We start from the raw sequence: 24721 nt of genomic DNA on the forward strand, positions 1-24721 counted from the left end.
AGGAGGCAGCTAATCAATGGTTCTCTCTCATCAGTGATGTTTCTGTCTCTTTCCCTCTCCCTTCCTCTCTGAAATCAATAAAAGTATTAAAAAAAAATAAAAAGAACAGTTATGAAGTAGGGAGTTAACAAAGAGATGGTGAGATTGGAAGATCCAAGAGAGTCTGACTCACCAGAAGTAGAACAAGAATGTCTTTCAAGAAAGATATAGCTGTTAAACATAAACGTTATCTGCAGTTGCCATTTCATGAAGTAAGATATGAACTGAGGTATATGGACAGGTATATGATAGTGTTTTCTTCCTATCCAGAGTGTGTTTGTTGAGAAACTCAATGTCTGTCTGAATATAAAAGTACTAGGATTCTCAGGATAAGTAAAAGTATGATCACCTTGGTTCAAATGGAGGAAAGTGTGGGAAATAAAGGAGGTAAAATCCCCTTGGGATATATGTAGAAGAACCTTATTTGTATTTATTTGTTCACAGGCTTATCATTTTTAAGAGTTGCCATCACTTCAAAGATCCCATCTTCTCTGTGATGTGCTTCATTGGACGTGATTTTCCTCTCTTCTTTTCATTCCTTCTTACTCTTCTGAGTGGGGCTCTTGTTCTCTTTCCTCTACCCAGTCATTCCCTTGATCCAATAAAGATGTCCTGCTAAAACACCTTGAGTCCTGCTTAGAGAACAAGAAATAGGAAAATTCAGTCGCTGTCTTATATTTACATCACAAGCCCAGGATTATTGGGTAAATTCACTCAAATATTTTAATCACCTAAATTTAGTCATCTCAATACTTATTTTATTCTGGGATGCAATCATTAGATAACTGAGAACAGGCAAATTTCGTGGCTGATTTGTGTTTTACAAGAATCACCACCTTGTAAAGGTGACGGAGGATAGGCCAAGGGCATAAGCAAGGACAATTCTAGCATCTCACTTCAGAAACTGGGCCAACATAGTACTGTTGATGGAGGAGTCAGAAGATGCAGCTGACTTCCTGCTTTGGCCTGTGGCTACATTACTTTATCAGGTCCATTTTGAGAATTATAAGGGCCTATGGGGTTGAACATAATGTGAGCAAGTAGATGAACCTGATGTCTGTGCACTGCTTGCCTTCTCAGGATCTCTGGTGCCTCCTGGTGAGTGAGTATTCTAGCTCAGAGTGAAGCCACTACAAATGGGAGCTGAAGCAGGGCTAGCAATGGGTAGCAGGCCTGCAAATGGCTGGCAGAGACCTCTTGGTGAGGTGATACAGGTGCATACGACTGTGGGAAATTCAATTCTTTTAGGTTATTTTAATTTTTTAAATGTTCCTAGAAGTTCCATTTGCAATATCCAAAAAAGAAAACAACCTGGAAGTAACCTAAAAGTCCCACTGATCAACGATTAAACACATTTTGGACTACCCGTACCGTGGAATACTGAGCAATGAAAGGAACAAACTTACTGATATTTCAAAACAATTATGTTGCCCTAACGGTTTTGGCTCAGTGGATGGAGCGGACTGAAGGGTCCGGGGTTGGATTCCAGTCAAGGGCATGTACCTTTGTTCAGGGCACATCCCCCGTAGGGGGTGTGCAGGAGGCAGCTGATCGATGTTTCTGACTCTCTATCCCTCTCCTTTCCTCTCTGTAAAAATTAAAACAACAACAAATAATTATGTTGTGTGAAAGAAGGCAGATAAAAGGTTTCATACAGCAAGAGTCTATTCACACAATACAGGCTAATCTATGGTGACAAGGCAGCTCAGTGCCTGCTTAGGATGCACGTAGCATGTTTTGTGCTCGGGCTGGTTAGAATGAGGCTGCAAAGAGCCTCGCAACGTCCTTCGTTTCTGCTCACGTTGTGATCGCCGTCCCCCAGACCGCCTCACTTTTCCAAACCTGGTTGCCTACTGCCACCTGCCGGGTGCGCGCTGAGCTCCCGGAGACCATTAGTTCTGTACGGACACCGCACTCCCCCCAAGATGGCCGCGCCCACCGCTCCTGCCGAACGGCGCTAACCCTACAGTTTTATCGCCCCGCCTGCTTTTTTGTCAAACGTGCTTGCGTTTTTATACGGCCCCTAAATCTCTTCGCAATTAGACTAGTGACTGAGGTGTCCGGAACTTATTTTACTTTTCCACCGAGCTGAGGCGTCCCGGCCGTAACGGCCGCTCAGAACGTACGCCGGGCCCTTTTGGTCCTGATGGCTCCGGCCTTTGAAACGTAGGCTTCGTTCACTGTCCCCGACAACACATGAGTTTCCCCGCACGTCACGGGCCTTCTGGGACCTCAAACCTCTGAAAGCCTCTCCATATTCCTACCCGTGCTGACGGGCCAGAAGCTGGAGAGTTTCGCCTTTTCTCGGCGTCGCCTCGGCCGGCCGCTGACGCAAAAGCCTTCTGTACGTCAGGTGTGCAAAGATGGCGGCCCCCGGGGTGCCGGGGCGACGGCGGCGCGGATTCATTACGTCATAAGGAAGAAGCCAGGAACCCGTATTCCGTTCTCCATAGAAACGCGGCAGAAACCCCCAGTGCCTTTGTCGGACCTTCTCCGGAGCGGAGGCCAGAAGGGAGAAGTTTAGGGAAGTAAGTTGGGCTGCAGAGGTCGCTGCAGGCCCCAGAGGGGGCCCGGCCCGTGCGGGGGCGTGTCCGTCGGCTGCTCGGGGGGTGGCAGCTCCTGTGAGGGGGTAAAGGTAGCGCCGGGCGGGGAGCACGGAGGAATCTCGAACGGGGTGTCTTGCGGGGGGGGGGGGGTGTCGTCGCAGGTGGCCGGTGATTAACGGTCTGAACTGATCCACCACGGAGAGTCGGGGGGGTCAGGGGTCAGGGTCCTCGCGGGTCTCTGCCTTTGGCGGCTGACAGCTGGGGTTTGTCCGCGACACGGCGCCCCCCCGGGTCAGGCTCCGCGGTAACTTGGAGCCGGCGATGGAGGGATCGTTAAGGGCGGTCGGTGTGCGCGGGCATCCGGCCTGGTTTTGGTGTTAACCCCGCGGGGGGTCGGGGGGGGGGGGGGCCGTCTTTTGTGCTGAGAAGTGTGACAGCGAAAGGCTTGGGGGCTCGGGCCCTGGTGCTTCCGCCTTGAGCTCAGGCTCCTGGACCAAGTCTCTCCGCCACATCATCCCGATCCTTCCCACCCACAGAAATAAAAGTCCTGGGGGCAGGTGAACCATTCAGCATATTTAAAATTAATGAGATTTTTATTTAAGATTCTGTTTTCATCCTCCTCCTCCAAGTTTACTGTATATTTGCTTTCAGGTTCTGTGCACGAATATACGACGGCGATTTTCTCAGTACTTACATTTTTTAACTGTTTTTAAAAAATTGTATTTATAGCTTCTATAGCTTCTCCTTTTTCCCTGTGTTCATTGTTCCTCAATGACGTGTGTATATAAACAGGGTAGATAAAGACTTTTTGAAAGTTTTTATGTTTTTAAGATGTATTTTTAGATATACTTTTATTGATTTCAGAGAGGAAGGGAGAGGGAGAGATAGAAACAGCTATGATGAGAGAGAATTACTGATTGGCTGCCTCCTGCACCCCCCACAAGGGATCAAGCCCCCAACCCCAGGCATGTGCTCTGACCAGGAATGGAACCGTGACCTCCTGATTCATAGGTTGACACTCAACCACTGAGCCACGCCGGCTGGGCTGTAGTTTAAAGGAAAGAGTCACAGTTCCTCACTGCCTGTATGACCTCATTTCTATGATTGTTCTGAAATTCACCTGCCACCTAGGCACAGCCCTGTGCTGTTCCCCTTTGCCACTTTCTCTTTCACATTCAAGCTCCTTATATCTCCAGGGTCTGCTGTTCCATGACCTCAGGTGTGATCTCCAGGGAACTAACTGAAGAACCAAAATACTGGGGACCATGTGTTAAGAAATGTAACCCTGAACGTAATCTTGCTCTTCGTCCCCTAGGTTTGGACAAGAGATAAAAGAATGAAGAAAGCGGAGGTTCCAGGACCTAGATGTTGTCCTTTCTGGGAACCCTTTCAGCTGGAGAGCGAGATTTTTAACTAGAAATTTAGGACATTTCAAGAGAAGACAAAGACGAGTATACCGGCTGCTGGCCCTTTCCCCCAACTGAAGGAGATGACCCAGGCCCAGGTGACGCTGGTTTTATTCTCTCCTTTATTCCCTAATGGATTGTAGTGGCCGGTAAAAATCAGTCCAGTATCCAGAGTGAAATAAACTTTGAATCTACTCCAACATCAGGGCAAATTAGGATCAAGAATATAGTATTCATGCCCTAGCCTGTTTGGCTCAGTGGATAGAGCGTCCGCCTGCGGATCAAAGGGTCCCCAGGTTGATTCCGGTCAAGGGCACATACTTTGGTTGTCGGCTCCTCCCCAGGAGGCAGCCAATCGATGTGTTTCTCTCACATCTATGTCTCTCTCTCTGTCTTTCCCTCTCTCCTCCACTCTTCCCTAAAAATCAGTGGAAAAATATCCTAGGGTGAGGATTAACAAAACAAAAAGAAAGAAAATAAAAATAGAATATAGTGCCCTAGCCGGTTTGGCTCAGTGGATAGAGCGTCAGCCTACGGACTGAAGGGTCCCAGGTTTGATTCTGGTCAAGGGCACATGCCTGAGTTGTGGGCTTGGTCCCCAGTGGAGGCATGCAGGAGGCAGTCGATCAATGATTATCTCTCATCGTTGATGTTTCTTTCTCTCCCTCTTCCTTTCTCTCTGAAATCAATAAAAAATATATATATTTAAAAAAATTATAGTATTCATATGATTCTGAGTAAATGACTAATACTAGCATGTAACATATAATTGAAGGATCCTCTGGATTACATTAGCTGTCAGCTTGTGTCTACTGTCTATGGCAGCCGGCACAACAAGAGAATCATGCTACGTTATATGATACTAGTACGTATCATATATTGTGAGGAGACAGCAGAAGGTTCCTTAGGAGTGTCAATATTTCATGGCACTGAGGTCTCAGGAAAAATGTTATATTCTTCCTAGAGGTGATGGGTGGACAGTGTTTTGAACTTCTGATAAAGGCAGAGGCAGATTTCGTACCGCTGTTTATTCAGGGTTCCTCACAGGCCCATTGGTCAAGAGCGCAAACTCAGTGAACACAGTTTTATCAGGGACCAAGGAAAGTCACTCAGAGGACTCAGCCTGTGTCTGGGTTTATCCGGTAATAAAACCTGAGCGGCCTAGGAAAATGGGAGGATTGCATGGCTTTCTTTTTTTTAATTTTTTTATTTATTGATTTATTTTAGAGAGAGAGAGGGAGAGAGAGACATTAATTTGCTCATTTACACATTCATTGGTTGTGCCCTGACTGGGATTGAACCTGAAACATTAATGTATCGGACAATGCTCCAACCCACTGAGCTACCCAGCCAGGGCTGCATGGCTTTCACATGTTCTTCCATCAACACGTAGCTGAACTGTTAAAGTTCATATTTGGCTTTAGGTACTTGCAAGAAATGTTGTCTGGTAAGAGCTTGAGTTATTATTGTGTTCCAGGGTGTTTGCTTTATAACTCCACGTCATCTTGGAAAATACAGAATCCGTCACCATTTTCAAATCCAATTCTGACCTTTCTTTGCTTTTCTATATTATGCAAATTACTCACAGATACCTGTTTTTAAAAATATGATTTTATTGATTTGAGAGAGAGAGAGAAACATGGATCAGCTGCCGCCTGCCGAGCCCTGCACCTGGGACCGAGCCTGAAACCTGGGCATGTGCCCTGACCGGAATTGATCTGGTGATCTTTTGGTCACACTGGATGATGCGCAACTAACTGAGCCACACTGGCTAGAGTTCACAGATATATTTTATTTATTTATTTTTATTTTTTTAATTTCTTTATTGATTAAGGTATCACATATTTGTCCTCGTCCCCCCATTTCCATCCCACCCCCCCACAGATATATTTTAAAGAAAAAATATTCAATGATGAGTGCCCCTGGGCAAAAAAGTAAGTTTCCTCTTTATAACGTCCTTCCTCATCGTCCCCTCATACTGCTTTAACAAGTGTTTGCTAGTGTGTGTTGCTGTCACTAAACCTATGTGTGCATCTATATATATGCACCTGTTTACCAATGTATGTGGATTTGTGTACCTATCTGAGTACATTAACACATCTACTGTGACATTTATCTATCAATGGACTCATACTTCAAAGAACATGACCTGTTGGCCTATCGTAGTGTAATTTAAGCATCTAAAGGAATAATGACAGCAATTGCTTGGTGAATATTAACTACATATAAAATTCCATTTGTCCACAGTCATACTAAAAAAAATGAATTGCACTATGTAAAGCATTTAGATGAGTGTGTGATATGTGGGATCATCCATGCCTTACATCTTTGCCAGTACTTAATAATAGGATATTATAAAATTGCATAATTTTCAGCAATCTGAATGGCCCAATATTCTTTAGCCTTATTTTTCATTTTCCTCAGCACAGGTGAGATTGAAATCCTTGTGTATTTTGTGGTCAGTTGGATTTTTTTCTCTCGTGAAATGCCTGTCCTTATCATTTTTACATTAAAAAAAACTATATTTTCTTACTGATTAATAAGTATGATTTATATCCAGTATCTATTGATCATTTTGTTTATTAAAAACATTTTCCTAGCTTGTTAGTTTTCTTTTAGCTTTGTCCATGATATCTTTGTAATGCAGGTGCTTTAAATTTTCCTCTCACAAAACTTTTTTTCTTTCTTTTTCTTGGTTTTATTAATCCTCACCTGAGGATATTTTTTCCATTGATTTTCAGAGAGAGTGAAAGAGAAGGAGGGAGGGGGAGAGAGAGAGAGAAACATCAATGTGAGACACATTAATTGGTTACCTCTTGCATGCGCCTGACTGGGCTGGGGATGGAACCTGCAACCCAAGCACATGCCCTTGACCAGAAATCGAACCCTAGACCCTTCAGTGCTCGGGTCAGTGCTCTAACCACTGAACAACATCAGCCATGGCTTGTTATTGATTTTCTGTGATTTTATTTTATTTTTTTGTCTTGTGATGTGAACAAACTTCATATTTTCCTCTCTCTATTCCTTTCATAGATTACCTTATTTTATGGTTAGCACTTTAAACAGGCAAAGAGTATTCGAAACTAAGATTTCATTTTTCCAAATGAATCTGCATCTCACATGAAATAATCCAAAATGTGGTCAGATCAGCGGTGTTAAGAATTTTTAGCCCCCTACCACGTCTGCTCTCTTTTTTATGTAGCAGTGTCTGCAATAACATGGGAAGGATTAGCCCATAGTTTTCCCCTCTCTGGCTGTTCAGTTGACAAGCAGGTCTCAATTTATGTTCTGGTGACATTTGAGCTTAGGCTGCAGGGCACAGGATCAGGACAGTGAAGATATTCCACACCTCTGGGCTGTTTTTATTCATAGCACTCTGACACCAAATATGTGGGCATTTTCCCCACATCTACCCATTCTACAACTCTCGGGACACCAGCTGGGGGTCCTGCAATTCACCTCAATTCTGACACTGACTACCTGGAGGTAGCGTCAGATCCCGCAGGTCAGGTGGTAAGTCCCACAGGCCTGACCCCACTTTAGGTGCCAGTCGGAAGCCCCAGGTTGTCACCTTCACTTCTGATGACCAGCTCTAAATCTGGGGGTCCCACAACCTCCTTCTCAGGATTGGTAATTTGCTGGAATGACAGACAGAACCTGGGAAAGCACTTCGCTAGTTTATGATGAGGGCCACACTCAGGAATAGCCACCGGGGAGAGAATCAAAGGACAAGGCCTGGGGAAGGGTGCCGAGGGCCTCTCGGGAGCACCAGCGGCCAGCATCTCAGTGTGTTTACCACCCGAAGCTCTCCAGACCTGTAGTTTAGGGGGTTTATGATGTAGGTGTGGTTGATTAAATCACTGGCCATTGGTGATTGAACTCAACCTCCACTCCCTCTTCCGTTCCTGGAGGTTGGGGTCTTTCTGAAGACCAGACCCCATCCTGAAGCCATCTAGGACCCCCCAGTCACTAATCATCTCATTAGCAGACAGAAGACCCTCATTACTCTAGAGAATCCAAGAATTTTAGAAACTGTGCCATGCCCTAGCCGGTTCGGTTCAGTGGATAGAGCTTCAGCCTGCAGACTGAAGGGTCCCTGGTTCAATTCCAGTCAAGGGCACATGCCTAGGTTGAGGGCTCGATCCCCAGTAGAGAGGATGCTGATCAATGATTCTCTCTCATCATTGATGTTTCTATCTCTCCCTCCCTCTCTGAAATCAATAAAAATCTATTTTTAAAAAAGAAAGAAAGAAACTGCCAGGACCAGGGACAAAGACCAAATATGTTTATCGCAACATTTCTTGCTGGCTTCTGTTGCCTTTATTTCAGTAACTGGTGTCTTTCTTTTGATAGTAATTCATCTTTTCTTTCTGGTTGTTTTCATAATCTGATTTTTGGAAGCTGTGTGCTATAGTTTCAGCCGGAAGTGTCTACATGCAGATTTCCAGCCTGGCTTTGCTGGGTTACTGAGTCTGAGTTATAGGAAGCTTAATCAGTTCTGACATTTCCTCATTCTGGAGATCTTCGTATCACTTCTCTGTTTCTGAATAATCTCTTCCAAAAACTGCATACAGGCCTATGTTAGACATTGCTCTATCCATATTTATTAAACTCTCCTTTAAATTTTCCACCTCTTTCTGGGGCTTCTTCATTTTGGGTTATTTTTTAAAATGCATATTCCACTTTACTAATTATCTCCCCAGTGTATCTAATATGTTAAACTTTTGTGAAATAATAAATATATACATTGGGCCCTGTCCAGCTAGCTCAGTTGGTTAGAGCGTCATCCCAATATGCCAAGGTTGTGGGTTTGATCCCCTGTAAGGGAACATAGAAGAAGCAACCAATAAATGCATAAATAAGTGGAACAACAAATTGATCTTGATCTCTCTCCCTCTCTCCTTCTTTCTCTCTCTCTCTCTTCTCCTCCTCCTCCTCCTTCTCTCTCTCTCTCTCTAATATAAATTTTTTAAAAAAATTTTAAACCACACATTATAATTGGTGTCAAACGTATAATTAATATGAACAGGACAACTTCCTTTAGATTATTTATGGCCAGTAAAAGAAAAACGCTCCCTAGTAAACAGGACCGTGTTGTTACAGGAACCGCTGACACTGGAGGATGTGGCCGTGGACTTCACCTGGGAGGAGTGGCAGCTCCTGGGCCCTGCTCAGAAGATCCTGTTCAGGGACGTGATGTTGGAGACCTACAGCCACCTGGTGTCAGTGGGTGAGGACAGCTCCCCTGTGTCACTCAGGGGGCGCCCAGTCAGTGGCCTTTCCTCTCCCAGCTGCTTATACTTGGGAGTCACTGCAGTGCTCCGAAGGGCAGTTCTCAGTGCCGCCTCTGGCTCCGCACAAAAGCATATAACACACTGTGAGCTCTGCCAACACAACTGACACCAGCTGTGTGGGGGTTTCCTACACCGGCAGTAATCCACCTCTCCAAGTACCAGCTGGGTGTCCTGCAGCTCATTCGATTCTGTTTTTGACACTAACACCCAGAGGCAGCATCAGACTCCACAGGTTTAAGGGCTCATACCACAGGACCACCCTCACTTCAGATGCCAGTCGCAAGTATTATGTACCCAGGGTACATCTTGGCTATAAATCTGTCCAATTTGGCTGTAACTTTGGTGTTCCAACAATGTCCCGTGCCAACTCGGGTTTAATAGTTCACTAGAATGGCTCCTAGGACTCAGGAAGGCACTTATTATCATTATCGGTTTATTATAAAGTTAAAAAACAAACAAACTTAGGAACAGCCAAATGGAAGAGATATTTAGGGCAAAGTGTGGATTAAGGGGTGTGGACCTTCCATGCCATCTCCAGGCACGCCACCCTCCCAGAATCTCAGTGTGGTCATCAAGCTGGTAGCTCTCCCACCCAGTTACTTAGGGATTTTTAGGGAAAGTCCATGACGTAAGCATGCTTGTTTAAATTCTTGGCCATTGGTGATTCATTCTCTCCAGCCCTCTCCCTCTCCACAGTGAGGGGAAGGGTTGGAGTTGAAGGTTCCAGCCCTCGAGTCACATCTTTGCCTTCACGGATCAGTCCCACCCTGAAGCTATCTACTGCCTCCACCAGTCACCTCCTTAGCACACAGAAGGCACTCATCACTCCGAAGAGCCCAGGGTGGTTAGCAGTTCTAGTGGTAGGGACGGGAACTTACACTATTGGAAAAGATGCCCCTATTATGCCGTTCACTTAGGACAGTGGTCGGCAAACTCATTAGTCAACAGAGCCAAATATCAACAGTACAATGATTGAAATTTCTTTTGAGAGCCGAAAACCGACTTCTGCGCATGGGCCACGAAGTTTCAATCGCACTGTACGTGCGTGCCCGCACATGGCATTGTGGAAGAGCCACATTCAAGAGGCCAAAGAGCCGCATGTGGCTCACGAGCCGCAGTTTGCCGACCACTGACTTAGGAAATTACAAGGGCTTTAGGAGCTCTGTGCCAGAAGCTGAACAAAGACCAGACATACAGTATATCACAGTGTCACATACGCCCTCTCCTGAGAGTAAAGTCTGACATGTGCGACCTGTCTAGTCCCTTAAACATAACATTCTCCTAACCCAAGTCTTCTGTCGTTTCCTGTGAACAGGGTATCAAGTCAGCAAACCAGATGCTCTCTCCAAGTTGGAACAAGGGGAAGAACCGTGGACCATAGAGGATGAACTCGATAGAGGTGAGTAGGTGTGAACCAACAAGGCAGGTGTGGGGGAGGAAAATCATTTTCCTTTTACCCTTCTAAGTTCTTCTGGCCAGGCTAATAATCAAAGTGACATGAAACAGATTAAAAGGAGGCAATAACCAAATTTGTTATGTATGTACATACAGGGGCTCTATTAGAATATGGGGCCCAAGGACTAATCAGGCAACTGAGGTGGGATAATGAGGTGGGCAGGGTTGTGATTTAACTCCAGGATAATGAGGTGGGCAGGGTTGTGATTTGGGGCTTCATAGGAGAGGAAGTCAATCCACATGGAGATGACAAAGCCGATATTTGGTAAATAAATGTTTGCTGGACCATCTTCAACAATGGGACCCCGAGAGGAGTTGGATTAAACGGGCCTTACCAAAAATAGATCCAGAGACAAGTCGGGGTGGGGATTAGAGAGCAACCAAAGAACTTGTATGCATGCATATTAGCATAACCAATGGACACAGACACTGGGGCAATGGGGGCTTGCCCGGGGTGAGAATGACTGAGAGGGGGGGTGTCAATCAGGGAAAAAGGAGACATATGTAAAACTTTAGACAATTAAAAAAAGGGGGGGGGCCGCCGAAACCGGTTTGGCTCAGTGGATAGAGCGTCGGCCTGCGGACTCAAGGGTCCCAGGTTCGATTCCGGTCAAGGGCATGTACCTTGGTTGCGGGCACATCCCCAGTAGGAGGTGTGCAAGAGGCAGCTGATCGATGTTTCTCTCTCATCGATGTTTCTAACTCTCTATCCCTCTCTCTTCCTCTCTGTAAAGAAATCAATAAAATATATTTTAAAAAAAAGGGGGGGGGCCTTGCTAGGTTCCTCCCTGTCTATCACCTAGCTCATATTAAACTGTAGTTGTCTATGATGGTATCTCCCTTCCTGGAGCCAACACTCTATCTAAATTCTTACAGGCAGTGAGGACCAATGTCAAAGCTTTTTCTTGTGTCTTTCTTTTCTTAAAAACTAGAGGCCCAGTGCACGACATTCGTGCACTTGGGGGTAGGGGGGGAGGTCCCTTAGCCCAGCCCCCAGGACCTCTCGGGGGATGTCTACCTGCCGGCTTAGGCCCCCTCCCCGCAGTCAGACATCCCCCGAGGGGTCCTTAGTGTTGCTGCAAAGGTGGGAGAGGCTCCTGCCACTGCCCTGTGCTCGCCAGCTTCTGGCTGAGCAGCACTTCCCTTGTGGGAGTCCACTGACCACCAGGGGGAAGCTCCTGCATTGAGCGTCTGCCCCCTGGTGGTCAGTGTGCATCATAGTGATCGGTCATTCTGCTGTTCAGTCGATTTGCATATGAGGGTTTTATTATATAGGATAGCCAGCTTAAAATAATCAATATTTAGATGGCAAAATCTGCTTCCCCTCATAGGTTACTACAGAAGTCATATTCTAGTCAGAGAAGGCTGGGGGTGGGGGCGGTTTGAGGATACAGAAACAGTGCCCCCATATCCCTCCCCTTAGCAGAACTTTTCTTTAGGTCTTCAAAGGGACATAAACCTTTTTTCCCTCTTTTCTCTGAGAACTGATCCTCGCTTATTTTATCTAACATCTTGATTTTTGTTTGTCTAGATTTCTCCTTCCTTGGATTCTATGAACTACTCCTTCTTTGTACCCTGTCACTGTGTCTCTCCTTGTTCTACCTCCCTGATTATGAAATTCCCACTTCATTTCTCACTGTTTCTTGTTTTCTACCTCCATTTTTGTATTTCCTATCTCTTTGCTGAAGTTTTCAATAAGTTCCTCTACTCTTCCTGTAAGTTCATTGAGCATCCTTATAACCAGTGTTTTGAACTCTGCACCTGGTAGATTGCCTATCTCCATTTTGTTTAGTTCTTTTTCTAGAATTTTGTTCTGTTCTTTCATTTAGGACCTGTTTCTTGGTCTCCTCATTTTGGCAGCCTCGCTATGTTTGTTTCTGTGTATTCATAGAACTGCTGCATCTCCTGTCTTGGTCGAGTGGCCTTATGTAGTAGGTGCCCTGTAGGACCCAGTGGTGCAGCCTCCCCAGTCACATTAGCTGGTCACTTCAAGTTTGCCCCCTATGTGGGCTGTGTGAACTCTCCTGTTATAGTTGAGCCTTGATTGTTGTTGGCACATCAACGGGAGAGATTTACTCCCAGGCCAATTGGCTACAAGGACTGGCTGCTATCACCATGGAGAACTCACATCAGCAGTGCTCAGGTATCTGCCAAGTTCACCCTATGCACAAGGTATGTCTACATTTTTAATTAGTAAGATGATGCTATGAATTAGTTATAAAGGCATGAAACACGTGAGGAAACATGGTAGGCCATGGGGTTGACTATCAAAAGAGTGGCCTAAAGTTGGGCAAATGAAAGCCACTGTTAGAAGCTCTCTGCAGGGAAAAGAGTGGAGTGGAAACCTGGATAAATGGAGTTTTCATGTAGATGTACACTTATTGCCAGGATGGCCCAGCCGGTTTGGCTCAGTGGATAGAGTGTGGATAGAATGCTGGCCTGTGAACTGAATGGTCCCAGGTTCGATTCCAGTCAAGGGCACATGCCCGGGTTGTGGGTTCGATCCCCAGTGGGTCGGGGCTTGCAGGGAGCAGCCAGGATGACTGACTGGATTTCATTAGTTGAAGTAGCATGGTGGAGAGTTGGTTGGTTTTGTATTTTTGTAACTCTATATTGTCTTTCCTTTTACCTGATTTTAGTAGTATAGCAATAATAAGGAACAAGCAGGTGTTCTAAGAAATATTGAAGATAAAACTAACACAACCTAGATCTTCAAGGAAGAAGTTGGTCCTTTAGTGCAACCTGTTGCCAATGAGACATAAATATAGAATTACTGAAGTAGATGCTGGTGGCAAGTGAGGGAACAAATATATCAGGGACATTAAAATGGGAAAATTTTGGATATGACTTTTGTACTGAATGCTGAATGTGATTGAAAAAAGGTGGCAGTTGCCATATCCATGTAGCACTGTAGCTTCTAAAGATGACTGTGAGGTACACTGGCCAGCTGCAGAATTTCCTATCAATCATTGTCCTATTTTGTTATCAGTGGGACATACGATAACATGACCCAGCTAGGCTAAAGGCTGGAGTGGTGATTATATGAGTTCCACTCAAGGTTTCTTGGTGGTGGTTCTTGCTTGGTGGTCTAGAGAAGGACAGATTTAGGAACAGGATTATGATGTAAGAGTCTGTCTCAGTTCACTTTAGTCCCAATTCTGAAGACCTTATAGTCTTTTTTTTTTCTGCTTTTACTTTTATTTAGATTTATTTTATGCTGAATTTATTCCCGGGCCATAAGTTTTTGTTTCTTCAGTTTCTTCTGAGATATCTTTTTCTTCTGTGCCACCTCCTCTTCTGGTTTGGGAACAATCTGCTGCTTTTCAGTGAGGATCACCTCAATGTGGCAGGGAGAGCTCACGTGTGGGTTAATCCGCCCATGGGCTCTGTAGGTTCTACGCCGCATCTTGGGGGCTTTGTTCACCTGAATGTGCTCAATGACCAGAGAGTCTACATCTAAACCCTTAAGCTCAGCATTGCTCTTGGCATTTTTCAGCATGTGCAGCAAAAACTCAGCGCTCTTTTTGGGCCACCGACCCTGAAGACCTTATAGTCTTACTTGCTAGGTAATAAATATATTTATTCTTTACACCCCTGTATGTATTTTCTCTGACTCCATAGTCAGAATTTGGTGCCTCTAAGTGGACTTTAAAGAATCCAAAAACCCTAAATGTTGGAATGTCTAAATTGTACCTTTATCATCTTTCATATTACATCTGAGGCCAACATATGAGCCAGTTTTCTCGTCTTGAATATCACTATATGTTGATTATCTCCACATTTTTAAAAATATATATTTATTGATCTCAGAGAGGAAGAGAGAAGGAAAGAGAGAGAGAAACATTAATGATGAGAGACCACTGGGGATCAAGCCTGCAACCCCGGGCATGTGCCCCAACCGGGAATCGAACTGTGGCCTCCTGGTTCACAGGTCAATGCTCAACCACTGAGCCACGCCAGCCGGGCTCTCCACATTTTTTTAAAATATTTTTTTATTGATTTCAGAAAGAAGGGAGAGGGAGAGGGAGAAATAGAAACATCAATGATGAGAGAGAATCATAGATTGGCTTTCTCCTCCATTGGGAATCAAGCCCACAACCTGGGCATGTGCCCTTGATTGGAGTTGAAACCAGGACCCTTTAGTCCACAGGCCGATGCTCTATCCACTGAGCAAAACCAGCTAGGGCTATCTCCACATTTTTAACTCCACTTATATCTCCAACCAGATCTTGATGACTATAATCATCTGATAGTTTATAGTCACATGTAATCATTTGATATGTTATGTTCCATAATGCATACTTTTTTTCTGCACATTCTGGATTTTAGTAATAGTCCTCATTTTGATTTGAGATGTTTCTACACACCTAGTGACTCAAGTCAAGTTAGCAGAGTAATATTGGATTCTTCACTTTCATTAACCACTCTCCCATGGAACCCATCATTCAGCTGTCATTTCTCTATGCCAGTGGTTCTCAACCTTCCTAATGCCGCGACCCTTTAATACAGTTCCTCATGTTGTGGTGGCCCCCAATCATAAAATTATTTTCGTTGCTACTTCATAATTGTAATTTTGCTACTGTTATGAATGTAATGTAAATATCTGTATTTTCCGATGGTCTTAGGTGACCCCTGTGAAAGGGTCATTCGACCCCCAAAGGGGTCACAACCCACAGGTTGAGAACCGCTGCTCTATGCAAATATATCCTGATTTCCTCCAATTTCCACGATCTCCATTGCTCCTTTAATCCATGTTTAATAATCTCCAACTCCTTCCTTTTTTTTTTCTTTTCTTTTTGGTTTTCCCTAACTAGATTTAAGATCAGTGAAAGTATGGCCTATTTTATATATATTCCAAACACCAACATAGTACCTGGTACAGGAGGCCATTCAATAAGTAATTTTGGTCTGAACAAATGCAACCTTCATCACCTGGATTAGTTTTCTCTTCCACCTCTGGAATCTGTGTCTTCCTAAGTTCTGTGGAAAGTTATTCCTCCAAACCTTGTCCTTTGCTGCGAAAAAATTACTTGTTTGTATTTTCCTCTCTCTACATGTTTTGAAAGGTCCAAAGCAGCTAAATCTACATAAATTGTCAACTACCTTAGTGGTATACTGCTTTTTTTGTTTGTATTATTGTGTTTTTACCGATGTGTAAAACATAAGGAACATTTACACATGGTGTATTTTTACAGTGTTATCACAGGGTTGTCACTAAAGTGCCATTAAAAAAAAAAAACAAGGAAAATAAAATAAAAGTTTAAAAATAAAAAGTTTAATTCCAAACAAGATTATAAAAAGATTCATTGTTTTCTTTCCTAGACACTGGCAAAATTGATAATTATCTCCAGGGTCACTGGGAAAATCAAAGAATGTTGAAAGGTATGGAACAAAAGCACAGACAAGATACATTTGGAAATATTGTTCCTCAAAGCAAAAGGCATTTTCCTTTCAGGCAAAATCTTGATGTGTATGACTTCTACATGAAAACTCTGAAATCAAATTTAAGTTTAGTCAAACAGAGTAAAAGCTATGAAACTAAGAACTCTGCTAAGTTGAATGGAGATGGAAAATCATTTCAGCATAGCAAACATGATTTTCATCTTGCAGTTAAATTCCCTGTCAGTGCAAAACCCATTAGCAATAAGTCCCAGGTCATTAAGCATCAGAGAACTCAGGAGGTAGAGAAAGCCCACGTGTGCAGTGAATGTGGAAAAAGCTTTGGTAAGAAGTCTCAGCTCACTGATCACGAGAGAATTCACACAGGAGAGAAACCTTATAGATGTAGTTTGTGTGCAAAAGTATTCTCCAGAAAGTCCAGGCTCAATGAACATCAGAAAATTCATGAAAGAGAGAAATCCTTCATATGCAGTGACTGTGGCAAAGTCTTCACCATGAAGTGCCGTCTGATTGAACACCAGCGAACTCACACTGGAGAGAAACCCTATGTATGCAATGAATGTGGAAAAGCTTTCCCAGGGAAGCGTAATCTCATTGTACATCAACAAAATCACACTGGAGAGAAAGGCTACGTCTGTGGTGAATGTGGGAAAGGCTTCACTGGGAAAAGCAAGCTCATCATCCATCAGCGAACTCATACCGGAGAGAAACCCTACACCTGCAGTGACTGTGGGAAAGCTTTCACCACGAAGCACTATGTCCTCATACATCAACGAAATCATACAGGAGAGAAACCATTCTTATGCAATGAGTGTGGGAAAGGATTCACCATGAAGAACCGTCTGATTGAACACCAGCGAACTCACACTGGAGAGAAACCCTATGTGTGCAGTGAATGTGGAAAAGGCTTTACCAGGAAGAGTAACCTCATTGTGCATCAGAGAAATCATACAGTAGAGAAATCCTATGTATGTGACGAATGTGGAAAAGGCTTCACTGTGAAGAGCATGCTTATCATACATCAGCGAACGCATACTGGAGAGAAACCCTACTCCTGCAGTGAGTGTGGGAAAGGCTTCCCCTTGAAGAGTCGGCTGGTCGTACATCAGCGAACACATACTGGAGAGAAACCGTACAGATGCAGTGAATGTGGGAAAGGATTCATCGTGAATAGTGGGCTGATGTTACACCAGCGAACTCATACTGGAGAGAAACCCTATATATGCAATAAATGTGGAAAAGGTTTTGCCTTTAAGAGCAACCTTACGGTACACCAGCGGACTCATACTGGGGAGAAACCCTTTCCGTGCAGTGAATGTGGAAAAGGCTTCACCATGAAACGCTATCTCGTCATACATCAGCAAATTCATACAGGAGAGAAATCCTATAGGTGTGGTGAATGTGGAAAAGGCTTTGCCATGGAAACTGAGCTCGTTTTACATCAGCAAATCCATGCTGGAGAGAAACCTTATGAATGCAATGAATGCGGGAAAGGCTTTCCTGTGAAAAGTCGTCTAATCGTCCATCAACGAACTCACACAGGAGAGAAACCTTTCGTGTGCAGTGAATGTGGGAAGGGCTTCTCTTCAAAGAGAAATCTCCTTGTACATCATAGAACTCATAATGGGAACAAACCCTAACAATGCAATGAATATGGGCACACCTTCAGGAAAAAAAATATGCCTTTTACAATGTCAGAGACTTCACACAAGAGAGACTTCTTTTATATGTACTGACTGCAGAAAATACTATTCATACAGTCTTGATCTCATGACCCACCAGGTAAGTGACACAGTAAACAAAGTGTATATATGCAATTAGTCTGAGATAGCCTTCAACATGAATTCAGGTAATGGGGGAATAAGGACACTGGATATGAAAGAACTTATAAATATAGACAGACTCTATGGAGTCAATGATTGGAGTAACCTTTCATTTGTCAAGCCTTATTAATACACACACAAAATGTGTAGTCAAGGTACATAATCCTTTGCAGAGTCTGAATTCATTACTTACAAGTAAACTCGTGCAAGGGACAAAGTCAAACCATGGTAGTTCAGTGCAGTGTGCTCCTAGTATACTTGAATATAGTCAGTGTACTTCAGCCTGTTGCTAGACTTTCACTCATGGGAAATTGTGGAATTTGCATAGGAGTGAAATTTAATGAATGCAAAGAATGTGCTAGTGCCTTAGGTGATAAATTACCACAGGCTGTATGTCAAAATTAATATGTAAGAAAAATGCAGAGTCTGGAGGAAACATTTCTAGGTAATGATATGTCTGACAAGTATATGCTAATATAAATCGTATGAATAGGAACACTAGGAAAGCCTTCTGTGGGAATAAAGACTCTCTCATTAGTGATCACAATAGATCATCAGTGAGCTCGTACATAGTAGTAACATGATAGTCATGGGAAAGCCTCTGACTAGAATTAAACCTCAGTAGTTGCCTGATATTCATACTGGAGAATAATTTTAGATGGCTAAGAATATGGCAGAATTATTTCTCATGAATTCATACAGCAATAAAACTGCTCAAAACACAATGTACAGTGACTTCAGCAAAGTATCAGAGAATTCATGAAGAAAGCTTTGTGAAAATGATGTATACTTGAGTTTTCTAAGCTAAGCCTAAATTTATTATATTCCTGATGTCCATTCTGGGACAGGATACCTTTAACCATATACTCAATGGTTCCATAAATTTAAAGTAGGCAGTTCTCAACACTGATTAAATTCTAATGTTCTATACAAGCAGGAGTGTTCTGTGTCCACTTCGTATCCTTTTATGATTAGCTCTTCATTTCTTGGGCTCTAAATTCATCTCTTTCAAGGTACTATGTACTTCAGAAGTAAAAGAAATATTCTCATAAATATAATTCCAAGTTTATAAGTTTTGAAAACATCTTAAATATGATCTTTCTGAAATTTGTTTTGGAATGATTTTAGACTCACAAGGAATTACAAACCATGCAAAGTTCCTGAGTACCGTTACTCAGCCTCTTCAGTAATAGGACCATCATACATCATCAAAACCAATAAAATGACATCAAAACCAAAAAATGCTGTTAAGTAGACTACAGACCTTATCTGGATTTTACTAGTTTTTTTATGTTTTCATTTGAGTGAGTTTTGTTTTGTTTTGTTTTTTGGTGTTGAGGTCTAAGAAATTTTATCACATGTATAGATATCTGTAAATCCCGCCACAATCAGGATGCAGAATTGTGCCAACACAAAGATCCATCTACCTGCTACCCCTTTATACACACACTGTCCCCCAACCCTGACCTATGGCCACCACTGATCAGTACTCCATAGCTCTAATTTTCTCATTTCTAAATGCTCTTAAAATGGAATGTATGTAACCTTTGAGATGGGCTGTTTTCCCTCCACTCAGCAAATTCTCTTAAGATCCATCCACTTTGTTGGGTGTATACAAGGTAAACAGTTTTCCCTTTTTGGTACTGAGTAGTACTTTTCTCTATGGGTGTATAGTTTGTTTATCTGTTCACTGTTGATCGATGTTTGGGTTGTTTCCAGCATTTCATTGTTATGAATAAAGATGTTATAAACATTTATGTACCAAATTTTGTTTTTCTGGGATAAGCACCAAGGAGTCTTATGCTAAGTTAGTGTTTAACTTTATAAGAAATGCCAAACTTTCCCATAGTGGCGGCACTAATTTACTACATCCCCACCAGCAATGTCTGCTAGAGTCCAGGACTCTGGGCTTGCAAAATGAGCCTTCTGATGTATGTTTAAATTTTAACATCTCTGCCTTAAATCCTGGATTAGTGATTCCATCACCACCCCCACACTGTGTCAGGATGGATTTGGAGCAGATAGTCTACAGCAGAGGTCCTCAAACTATGGCCCGCGGGCCACATGCGGCCCGCCGAGGACATTTATCCGGCCTGCCGCTGCCTGTCCTGCTTAGCAGCCGACTTAGCAGTGTGCATAGGAATTTGTTCATAGTTTTTTTTTTTTTAAACTATAGTCCGGCCCTCCAACGGTCTGAGACAGTGAACTGGCCCCCTGTTTAAAAAGTTTGAGGACCCCTGGTCTACAGCAAAGAATCAGACATGAATGCTCCATCACTCAAACCCTCCTCCTTTCCACTTCAGGTCCTGGGAACCTACACATGCTGCCATGGCAACATCACATCAACTCATTCCTGAAACTGTTCAATCAGGGTCTCAGAATGGGCTGCTTCTGCTGCCCTGAGCACTTTAGGGTGAGATGCTGAACAACTCGCCTTTCAGAGCTTGATACACCAGGTGAATAGGACTGAATTATACTCTTACTATTAAGAAATTATGAAAAAATAATAATTTATATAAATTAAAAAACATATAAGCAAACAAATTTTAAATCACCCATAATTGTACCTAAGAGCCAAGCATTGTTAACAATATATTCTTCCAAATTTTTAAATGCATGAAAGTATATATATATATATTTTTTAAAATATATTTTATTGATTTTTTACAGAGAGGAAGAGAGAGGGATAGAGAGTTAGAAACATCGATGAGAGAGAAACATTGATCAGCTGCCTCTTGCACACCCCCTACTGGGGATGTGCCCGCAACCAAGGTACATGCCCTTGACCGGAATCAAACCTGGGACCCTTGAGTCCGCAGGCCGACGCTCTATCCACTGAGCCAAACCAGTTTCGGCTGAAAGTATATTTTTATGAAAAATTATACTACTTTATTTTGACCATATTATGAACACCAACATCATCAAATGTCCTAAAACTTTTCTAAAATCAACATCTTTTTACAATACTAAAATTACATGTAATTATTATAAAGATACTAGAAGCCCGGTGCATGAAATTCGTGCATGGAGGGGGGGTTGTCCCTCAGCCCAGCCTGTACCCTCTCCAATCTGGGACCCCTGGAGGGATGTCCGACTGCCCGGATCGGGCCTAAACGGGCAGTCGGACATCCCTCTCACAATCCAGGACTGCTGGCTCCCAACTGCTTGCCTGCCTGCCTTCCTGATTTTCCCTAACCGCTTCTGCCTGCCAGCCTGATCACCCCCTAACCACTCCGCTACCACCCTGGTTGATGCTTAACTGCTCCCCTGCCAGCCTGTTTGCCCCCAACTTCCCTCCTCTGCTGGCCTGGTTACCCCTAACTGCCCTCTCCTGCAGGGTTGATCACCTCCGACTGCCCTCCCTTGCAGGCCTGGTCCCTCTCAACTGCCCTCCCTTGCAGGCCTGGTGCCTCCCAACTGCCCTATCCTGCTGGCCATGTTGTGGTGGCCATCTTGTGTCCACATGGGGGCAGGATCTTTGACCACATGGGGGCAGCCATATTGTGTGTTGGAGTGATGGTCAATCTGCATACTACTCTTTTATTAGATAGGATGTTTACAATGAAGGATCACAAAAATTGGGATGTGAAAACTCATATTTTCTACCCATGAGTACAAAATCCTAAACTAATCTAAAGTAAATGCTTTATTTAACCAATCAATTTTCAAAAAGACAAGCATTTATGACTTGTCATAACAGGTCGTAGTAATATACACTAAAGGCCCAGTACACAAAATTCATGCACTGGGGGCAGGGGGTCCCTCAGCTCGGCCTATGCCCTCTTGCAGTCCGGGCCCCCTCGCTGTTCCTTACTGCTTGGTTCACTGCCCCTTAGTGCTGCCACGGAGGCAGGACAGGCTCCCGCCACAACTGCTGCGCTTGCCAGCCATGAGCCTGGCTTCTGGCTGAGCTGCGCTTCCCCTGTGGGAACACACTGACCACCAGGGGGCAGCTCCTGTGTGAGCGTCTGCCCCCTAGTGGTCAGTGTGCATCATAGCGACCAGTCGTCCTGGTAGTTCTGCCTTAAAGGTTGCTTAGGCTTTTATTAGATACTGTCTTACAGATCTGTTTTTTTGTCCTCTGAAATCATATATACTGACAACTGTATATTGGTGGTGGTGTTTTTTTGGTTAATCCTCACACAATATTTTCCCATTGATTTTATAGAGAGTGGAAGGAAGGGAGAGAGAGAAACCATGTGATAGAGACACTGATTGGTTGCCTCCCCCTTGTGCCCCCAAGCCTGCAACTGACCAGAATCGAACCCAGGACCTTTCAGTCCACAGACCAGTGCTCTATCCAATGATCCAAACTGGTTAGGGCTGTAGTATATTGTTGGGTGTTTTGGGGGGTTTTTTTTGTATATTGTTTTTAATTGCTATACACAGTTATGCTAACTGGATATTTCATAATTTACCAAGATACTCATTTATCATTTTATTTTTAAGTTTTTATATTTTTTAAATTACAAAAGCAGCTGTGGCTAATTAAAAAAAAAAAGTTGTTTTGTTTTGTTTTTTTACCAAATAACCTGCTGTAATTAGAATCGCTGGGTCAAAGAAAATGAAAAATTTTAAGTGGATCCAGGTTGCCTTCTGAAAAGGTTCTACTTAAATCCTCTAATTATAGACCCCCTCGCTCCTGCGTAAAAATAACGTTTTATAATGTGCCCTTTTTTAGTTGGAAACTATGCAAGGTATGATCATTGTGTCATCGCATAATTTCATATTCCCAAATGCCCCACCATCATCATTTATTTTTGGAGGGAAACGTCCACAATTTGCCCCTTCACTTCGTCCCTTTCTGCACTAGAGGAAGCTGTGTCCGCTCCCACGAGGGTCTCATCATTTTGATGGAGCGCCGCCCTTTACGGGCGTCTTACTTCCCTCTAAACCACAGATGCCTTATCCACCCCACACACAACCGCCCAGTCCGCGGGCCCGCCTTTAAACGGCCGCTCCTTTGTCAACTCTGTGCCCACTACCTCTCCGGGGAAGTCTCGGCTTCTACCAGCACCCGAGACCTCAGCCAACTCTGCCGTACGGACACCGGCCTTCGTCTACGATGGCCGCGCCCCTTGTGCCCAGATACACAGTGCGCACAGGGCGCCGCCATCTTTCCTTGTTCCCCAGCGGGCGGAGCGCGCCGCCTCGGCCTCGGAAAGGCACCGCCTCTAAACTCTTACAGGTAACACGGCAATGCTGACCGTCCCTCCAACCAGGAGGTAACAGCGTCGAAGTGGCCAGGAATGATCGCGATTTCTTCCCACAGCCATTACGGCCGCCCGGGTCACAAACGCCGGGGTGGGCGTGGCCACGTACGTCATAGAGCGGGGCCCACAGTTGGAACTAGGAAGTCCGGCTTCGCTGGACGGTCCCCGCGGGACTCCCCGGTGTCTGCGGGTGAGCGTCCTTAGGAACCGCGAATAGGAAGTGGCTTCGGACCTGGGCTCTGCCCGCGGGGTCCGGAGGCGCTCGGGATCAGGTGAGTCGGGGCTCGGGATCAGGGGAGTCGGGGCTCGGGATCAGGGGAGTCGGGGGCTCGGGATCAGGGGAGTCGGGGCTCGGGATCAGGGGAGTCGGGGGCTCGGGATCTGGGGAGTCGGGGGCTCGGGATCAGGGGAGTCGGGGGCTCGGGATCAGGGGAGTCGGGGCTCGGGATCTGGGGAGTCGGGGCTCGGGATCAGGGGAGTCGGGGCTCGGGATCTGGGGAGTCGGGGGCTCGGGATCTGGGGAGTCGGGGCTCGGGATCAGGGGAGTCGGGGGCTCGGGATCTGGGGAGTCGGGGCTCGGGATCAGGGGAGTCGGGCTCTGGGCGCGGATTCCCGGTTTGCGGGGCTCGTGACTCGTGAGCGTGTGGGCCGTTGCGGTTGGGGATTTTTTCGGATTCCGTCACGAAGGGATCCGGCCGTTGGTGACGGGGCCTCGGGCAGGCAGGCGGGGACTAAGAGGGTGAAGAAATCACCCACCGGGAACCCGACTCTCCGGGTTTGAGGTCCGTGTGGGTCGCTCCGCTTGTGGGACTCGGCGGGTGAGAGCTGGGGCGGAAAGTCTGTCAGCGGACGCAGTGCTCAGCGGCAGAGAAGCCCGGGTTTGGGGGTTTCTGGGGCATGTTTGGGGGTTAATGTGGCATTCAGTAGAGGACAAGTCGTAGAGACGCCTGGTGGGTGGGGTTGTCTCCGTGGAGAGGTCAGGGCCCCCCAGAATCCTTAGGTTCTGGCTCAAACCTGGATTCCCGGAAACAGACCGGAAGGATGCCCGCCCCCAGTTAACCCACAGCCAGGTCACTCCTTCCGGTGCGAGTCCGTCCGGAAAACTTGTGGGTCCCGCTGATGCCTGAGGGGCGAGTCCCTAGTCAGGACTGGAACCAAAAAGGGTTCTTGGCTTCTGGCAGGAAAGAATTCAAGAGGAAACCTGGGGTGAAGTGGAAGAGCAGGGGTTTTGTTTTTGTTGGGAGAAAGCTTTGTTAAAGCTGGAGACAGCGAACCAAGGAAGGGCTTAGGATAGAAGAAGCAACCGGAGAGAGCCTAAGTGGGGCTGCTTTGGCTCACTGGGAAGTCAGAGAAAAGGGGGCCTTGGAGACAGGTTCAGGGGGTATCATCCCTCCCCGCGCCCCCTCCCCCTGCCCCACCAGACGCTGCCACTGCCCATTGCTCTCCCCTCCAGCCCTTGCCAGTCTCTAGGGACCCTTAGGCTCTAGTAGAAGCAGTGAGGGGAGGAAGAACGTACCTGGAAAAGCAGGTTGTTGTTGCTTTTTA

The 24721-nt window shown here is 45.0% G+C and overlaps 2 protein-coding genes and 1 long non-coding RNA gene across 4 annotated transcripts in view; 1 reads left to right on the forward strand and 2 right to left on the reverse strand.

Annotated features, from left to right (window-relative positions):
• Nucleotides 1-447: 447 nt before the first annotated feature.
• Nucleotides 448-2702, reverse strand: LOC114227359 (uncharacterized). 2 transcript variants are annotated; one of them, XR_008554882.1, is made up of 3 exons: nt 2304-2702; nt 1543-1627; nt 448-671 (listed from the first exon to the last, which is right to left on the reverse strand). It is a non-coding gene; the product is annotated as an uncharacterized LOC114227359 (long non-coding RNA). The 2 variants fall into 2 exon arrangements; XR_008554883.1 differs by lacking the exon at nt 2304-2702 and adding an exon at nt 2116-2297.
• The window catches only part of ZNF614 (zinc finger protein 614), a 35810-nt gene continuing 13591 nt past the window's right edge, over nt 2503-24721 (forward strand). The window contains exons 1-6 of the mRNA XM_054709993.1: nt 2503-2567; nt 3901-4089; nt 9095-9221; nt 10601-10684; nt 16063-16122; nt 20267-20463. Coding sequence (XP_054565968.1) covers nt 4075-4089; nt 9095-9221; nt 10601-10684; nt 16063-16122; nt 20267-20388 — 408 coding nt within the window. The 5' untranslated portion in view covers nt 2503-2567; nt 3901-4074 and the 3' untranslated portion in view covers nt 20389-20463. Of the gene's footprint in view, nt 2568-3900; nt 4090-9094; nt 9222-10600; nt 10685-16062; nt 16123-20266 lie in introns of the transcript that reaches the window.
• On the reverse strand, nt 13930-14442 carry LOC129147736 (60S ribosomal protein L17-like). Its single transcript, XM_054711034.1, has 2 exons — nt 14434-14442; nt 13930-14278 (listed from the first exon to the last, which is right to left on the reverse strand). The coding sequence occupies exons 1-2, from the start codon at nt 14440-14442 to the stop codon at nt 13964-13966; spliced, it is 324 nt and encodes a 107-aa protein (XP_054567009.1). The 3' UTR covers nt 13930-13963.

Source organism: Eptesicus fuscus, chromosome 21 (assembly GCF_027574615.1).
Source record: "Eptesicus fuscus isolate TK198812 chromosome 21, DD_ASM_mEF_20220401, whole genome shotgun sequence".
In the NCBI taxonomy this organism is placed as follows: domain Eukaryota; kingdom Metazoa; phylum Chordata; class Mammalia; order Chiroptera; family Vespertilionidae; genus Eptesicus; species Eptesicus fuscus.